The sequence below is a fragment of the Gymnoscopelus microlampas genome (genome assembly GCF_963454915.1).
Source record: "Gymnoscopelus microlampas genome assembly, chromosome: 4".
Taxonomy (NCBI): domain Eukaryota; kingdom Metazoa; phylum Chordata; class Actinopteri; order Myctophiformes; family Myctophidae; genus Gymnoscopelus; species Gymnoscopelus microlampas.
In genome coordinates, this window is record NC_139941.1 from 50910967 (window position 1) to 50917737 (window position 6771).

The 6771-nt window shown below is 44.7% G+C and overlaps 1 protein-coding gene across 1 annotated transcript; it reads right to left on the reverse strand.

The window, feature by feature from the left end:
• Nucleotides 1–5375: 5375 nt before the first annotated feature.
• LOC311044126 (kelch domain-containing protein 3-like) lies at nt 5376–6488 on the reverse strand (the record flags this gene model as incomplete). Its single annotated transcript, XM_084055546.1, has 1 exon — nt 5376–6488. The coding sequence occupies one exon, from the start codon at nt 6486–6488 to the stop codon at nt 5376–5378; it is 1113 nt and encodes a 370-aa protein (XP_083911672.1).
• Between the last annotated feature and the right edge of the window lie 283 nt (nt 6489–6771).

The window sequence follows — 6771 nt, forward strand, 5'->3', positions numbered from 1 at the left end:
GTATTTTTTTCCCCACCACTACAGTACATCTACAGGATGTTATGGCTAACTGTTTATGCTTTTTTAGCCCATATTTCATTCTTACGCATAGACAGTGGAGACAGGCTTGTGCTTCAGTATAGTTGTTGTGTTTGGAAGTGGAGGAACCAGGGAAGCGGTGTCCAAAGACCAGCCAACAATCCTGAGGTCTCCTTTAGGCCGGGCCGATGAGAGGATCCTCGGTACCATCAATGCAAAGTGTACCCAGCCGCCATGACCTCGCTGTCAACCAGTGGTGTAAAGTAACATCTAGTCCATTTACTCAAGTAAAAGTTTTAGGTATTTTACTGGAGTATTTCCAATGTTCAATACTTTTACTTCTACTCCACTAAGGAAAATATTGTTTTCTTTTACTCCACTACAATTATTTGCTAAACTTTACTTAGTAACTAGCTTGTAGATCTGCTATTTTCAAAAATAATTGTACTTTTACTTTTGGTACTTTAAGTACATTTCGATGCCAATACTTTGGTACTTTTACTTAAGTAACATTTTGAACACAGGCCTTTTACTTGTAACAGAGTATTTTTATATTGTGGTATTGCTACTTTTACATAAGTGAAATATCTGAGTACTTCTTCCACCACTGGCCAGCCGCTATGACCTCGCTGTCAACTCTCATACTTCTCTACGTGCACACACACACACACACACACACACACACACACACACACACACACACACACGCACACGCACACGCACACGCACACGCACACACACACACACACACACACACAGAGACTGGTCTTTTGTTCTGTATTGTTGTCCGTAAAGGGCCGTGGCGGAGCCTCCCCTGCCGTGTGGGGGAATTGAACTTGAACTCTATGACCTCCCGTGATGTTGTGGTTAAAACCGATGGTTTTAGACGGGTGGGTCGGTCAGCCTCGAGGGGGGGTGTGGGGGGGGCGAGGCCCCCCCTGCTGAGCCGAGCCAAGCGGGAGCAACGCAATGCCCTCTGCTCCTCCCAGCAGCTGCTGATGTCCACTCAGAAAACATTTAACAAAACAAAAAAGATAACCACATGAACCCCACGCTGGGCAAGACCTTGCAGGTTGAGTGTCTAAACTGAAGTACCAGAATTTTGGCGGAAGTACTGCCCAAGGAAATGACGTTGATGCTTTACAAATCTGTTTACATTCTCCGTGAATGAAACGAGTGTTCGAAAAAGATCCGGGGGAAATACATGCAACGTAGATCCCGCCCCTATAGACATTCTCTGCATTAGGTTGTGACCAGGCTTTTCTCTTTGCAGATGAGTAAAGGCAGTTTACGATTAGCGATTGATGTGCCTTTAGAGATGGGCGATTATTTGGGACGTGCAGTGAAGGTGAGGGGCGGAGAGGCAAGCGGACGCGGTCCTGTGAAATTCTCGCTCTCAGGTTTGTTTCGTGCACACGACCGCGGGCGGCAAGAGCTGGATTGTGGTTCTCTTTTTCCCCCCCGCTATGCGCAGGGGGGGCCCAGCAAAAGTAGCATTACAATCATTGTAACCACTTTATCCATTTATTTGTTGGCTATTCAAAAATAGCAGATGTACAAGGTTGCAGCATCGCCAAGTTTTTAGTCTTGGAGGCATTGTCCAAAATACAAGATGTGTCTCTTTTCACTTGTTGGGTGCCTCGACGCTTTTCTTTGACATAAAAAAAAAACCTTCCTGTTTCCTGTAAATGGTCTCAGTCAGAAACTGGAAATTAACCTCTTTCTAAAGATTTATTTTTTAGCTTTTAGGCCTTTTATTGACAGGACAGTAGATTGACATGAAATGGGGAGAGAGATGGGGAGAGACATATGATGCAGCAAAGTCATCGGATCGGGACTCGAACCTGTGCCGCGCTGTCAGGCTACTTTGGAGCCTAGGTGCCCGGACCGCTACGGCAGCTGTCCGGGCATGGCATTATAGGCGACAGAACCCCCCCCCCCCCCCCCCCACACACAAACAAAAAAGTCCAAACATTTGTACACAATAGCACAGTGGTTCTCAACCTTTGGGTCAGGACCCCCAGGGCAGTCCCCACATGATTTTGGGGTGGTCCCCAGATGACAGTGAAATGTAGATCGGCTATTTTTTGGCAAAGAGGTTTGGTGTAGAGGGAAAAAACAAGCAGACCAAGTACAGTACAGTGCCAAACGTCATGTTTACTAAGTATCGAGGGTTTAAGTGGTTAAATGACTGACAATACACATTAACATGAATCATGTTAATAGAAAAGATAATGTGTAAACAAACAAAAAACATTAATTTACACAACACCAATGATAGTGCTATCAAACAACTCTATGAAGCGATCTATGAAAAGTTTAATCTGCAACACAATTTTATATAACAGGCTTATTTATGTAGTGGTGGAGGTCCCTGCTTAATCTCTCTCAGCTAAGGGGTCCTTGTCCTGAAAAAAATTTGAGGACCCCCTTGGCTTAAGTGATTACATAAAATGTGCTCTGAATGATGTTCTCTCAAGCATCCTTTGGTTTTGAGCTGACCAAAGCTGCTATCCCCTCTGTGTGAGAGAGCTGCTTTGTCCCTCTCATTTGACAGATGAACAATTTGTTCAGTGCTCCTGTTCTTCAGATAACTGTTTTCCAGTGATTCCAGGTTGCGGACCAATTTTTTTTTTTTTTTACCCTGTTTACTACAAAAAAAAAAGCTCCTACAGGATACAAAAACATTTATTCAAAAGATTTTCAAAAAGTACAAAAGAAATTTCTAATATTTATTTAACCGAATTTCCTCAAAATTAAAAAAATAATCAAAGAAATTCTATCAATTAAAAAAATATAAACAAAAACCTTTAAGAAGTATGTAAGTATTTTAAGAACAATGGCCACGATTCACTAAGCAATTCACGACCATATTTTGATCTTACCGGCATTTAAGACAATATTTTGCGTGAAGAAAATTGTCTTAAATGCCGGTAAGATCAAAATATGGTCGTAAATTTCTTTCGGGGCCAAGGTGTCGCATTGCTTGTAGATCTGCTATTTCCACTATAGTTTGGGTCCCGGTCTGAAAAGTTTGTGAACCACCTGCTTTAGAGATGCAGAGAACCCCCGCGCCACACACACACACATACACACAAACCCCCCACCCCCTCCTCCTCACAGCGGTAGGTTCCCTCTCTCCATCCGGCCCATAAATCCTTGCAGTCTCTCTCTCCCTCCTCTTGGCTGGGTTCTCTTTTAAGGGGGGAGCCACGTGGAACGCACCCCACACCCATTCCCACGTTGGTTGCTTCCTCCTTCTCCTAATTTACGCAGGAGGTCAGGTGGAGGAGGGTCACGCGCTGTGACTCCTACTGGGGGGGGGGGGGGGGGGGGGAGCTCATGGCTACCCAGCCATTGTTTTTTTTTGTCAATAAATGTATAAGCTTAATCTGTAACTTTTATTTTTATTTTTAAATGCTATATTTTTTTATTACACAATACTTACTCAATCCTGCACCTGATTCATTTGTTTATTTGGTCCAGGATTGAAAAGGGGCGAAAGTATAAAAAAAACTAAAACTAAAACTAACACTAAAACTAATAAAAACTATTAGCATTATCAAAAATAAAAACCAGCAAATCCGATCTAGAAACTAATTAAAACTAACTAAATTAGAAAAAAAATCTAAATGAACTAAATTGAAACTAAAATGAAAAATCCAAAACTATTATAACCTTGGTGCGTGCGTGCGTGCGTGCGTGCGTGCGTCATTTGAGTTGAGAGGGTCTGGTGTTCTGTGTGTGCGACATTACAAACAAAAAGTGTTCCTATGAAAACAAAAGTCATTGTCATGACAGAAGAAACCCATGTCATTGCATTATTATTTTTTATTATTAATATTACTATAATTATCTTGGCACGTAGGGGTATATAAAAGTGCCCCAAGTGATATTGTTTGGTTAAAACAAAACGTTTTTTGTTCAAACGTTAAAGCTCTATATTCCGAGAGTAGTCGTTGCTATATACTAGAGCATTGGTTCTGAAAGTGGGGTCCGGTGACCCCAGGGGTCCTTGGGGGTACCAGGGGGTCCCCAGCAATCTGCGGCCACATGGGACAGGGAGATCCCCCCCCCCCCCCCATTAATGAACGGACACTATAGCAATTAATATAGTTAGTTATTTGACACTTGAAAAAACAAAAAATGCCTCCTTTTAATAGTTCACCGCTCTGAAATTAAAACAAGACACTGAAGACAGGGTCTGATAACATCATGGTTGCCTTCCCTGTGAATATCTGACGATAGGAATTCTATAGTCCGGGGGAGATATTAGATTTTCAAGCCATCAGGCTGAGGCTGTGAGCCACTCTGCTACACAAGTCTCAACCCTCCACATTGCATCCTTGGAGTTAAAGGGATATTTCACTTTCAAACATGTGTAGGGTGCTTTTAACGTCTACTCAGGCTCCTGTGAGCACCCCAGAGAGTTTTTAAGTTGCTCGTTTCAGTATTTAGATATTTGATATTCATTTTGAGACACGCCCCCTTCCTTGATTGCCCATTGTTACTTCAAACTCCATTTTCACCATGTTAGATTCATTGAAAACACGCGTCCTTGGTTCTGGGTGACTGATGATGGCCTTCTAATGCGTATGGGGGCTGTGTTCTTTAAATTACTTTTATTTCCATTTATTTGTAATATTTTTGGGGAAAAATGAAAAACATAAAATAAAATAAATAAAATAAATAAATGAAAAAAGTAATTGGGAAAACACGGTCCGCCTCAACGTATTAGAGGGACAATATCAGTGACCAGAACCAAGGGCGGGTGGTTTGTTTTTTATGAATCTAACATGGTTAAAATGGAGTTTGAAGTTACAATGGGTTTGTATAGGAAGGGGGCGTGTCTGATACAATGAATCTCAAATATCTAAACACTGAATCAAGCAACTTATAAAACTGTCTGGGGTGAAACACAGAAGCCAGAGTAGACGTTACAATGACCTCCAGAACATGTTTGGAAGTGAAATATCTCTTTGACGTCTCCACCCCTTTGCAGTCATTTTCTCTGTGGCTCAGGAGGTAGAGCAGGTCGTCCAATGATCCGTGGGTCGGCGGTTCGAATCCCGACTCCTCCTGTCCACATGTCGAAGTGTCCTTGGGCAAGACACTGAACCCTACGTTGCCTCCAATGAGTCGGGCGGCGTTAGCTTGCCACCATTGGTGTGTGAATGTGGGAAGTGAGGGCGCTGGCGAGGACGCTGGCGTCGATTGTTCGCCGCTTCACCTCCCAATGTATGAATGAATGAACCATTGTGGAGCGCTTTGAGTACTTGGGTAGAAAAGCGCTATAAAAATGCAATTCATTATTATTATTATATATTATTATTATTATTATTATTATTAACTTATTCTCATCTGTTGTTGTCGTTGGTAGTCATGGCTGCCAGTTCCCACCGGATGTCGTACGGGAGTCCCGACTGCCCCAGATCGTACTGAATAACCGCTAGCTTGCTTAACGTCTTCAGACTAGGACTCGGGTCCAAGATGTATAAGTCTGACACCTCTGCGTCGTACACGTATTCATCGTCTTCATCCTCGAGATCTTCGACGTCTGTGTATCTGTACCTGTAGCCTCCAAAGAGGATCATGCGTTCTCCCACCATGCAGGAGCACATCCTGGATATCCAGCACGGGTATTTCCCCTTGGGCTCGACCCTCTTCCAGGAGAAGGTCCCCGGATTGAATTTCCACAGGTCGTTGAAGGTCCGACGCAGAAGAAAGTTGCGTCCGCCGAATATGTACAGCTCTCCGTTGTAGGCGAAGGCCGAATGACCCTCGCGTCCTTCCGGAAGAAGAGGCTGCGCGACCGTGCTCTGCCAGCAATTGGTCACCGTGTCGAACACCCTGATGTTGTTATTGTGGTCCACGTCCCTCCCTCTGCCCCCGAATACAAACATCTTAGTCCCGATGACGGTGGCAGAGTGATATTGCGAAGCGGGGGCTGGAGTGTTTCTGGTGTTAATCAGAGACCAGACCATCGTGGAGGTGTCCAACTTATACATGTCGTTAGAGTGTCCCGTCTGTCTGTTGTATCCTCCGAAAATATACATAACCCTCCCCAAGACGCAGGCCGAGTGGCCGTACCTCGCCTGTGGAACAGTCCCGGCGGGAACCTGGGGCTTGGACCATCCATGGGTGTCGACCGCGAATTTGTGAAGCACGTTGCACGGCTGACTGTTCACCACTCCCCCCCAGATGTAGACGTTATCTTGTATCAGCGCGGCCGTGTGGCCGTAGCGCATGGAGGGAACCTCATCTAGGGGGCGCTCTCCTCTTCCGGTGGTCACCGGGGGCAACTTCGCCCAGCGCAAGGATACTGTGTTAAAGACGTGCACGTCAATCTGACCCATGTCGGACATGAAGGTCATACCATACCCGCCAAACGAGTACACCTTGTGTCCGACTGCGACAGCTGCATGGTAGGCTCTCTTTAGTCCGTCCAGATGCAGTGCCCAGCGCAACATTTAACACGCCAGGCCAGCACTGGGCCTTTATTGAGTCTTGTTCTGTAAAAAGACCTTTCCGGATTCTTTCCCAACCGTTATGGGAGAAAAACCACAGGAAAGCTTGTGTGTTAGGGTTATTGTTATTTGACATCGACTTGTTTGCAGAATGGAATCCTTACTGGGCGCACTATATTGTGTGTGTAGTCAACAGTCTCGCAAAGCTTGGCCAATCCGTGAAGCCGATGATTGATTGGGTTGGCCAATCAGGGAAGCCGATGCCCTAACATGGCAGGGAAAGCTT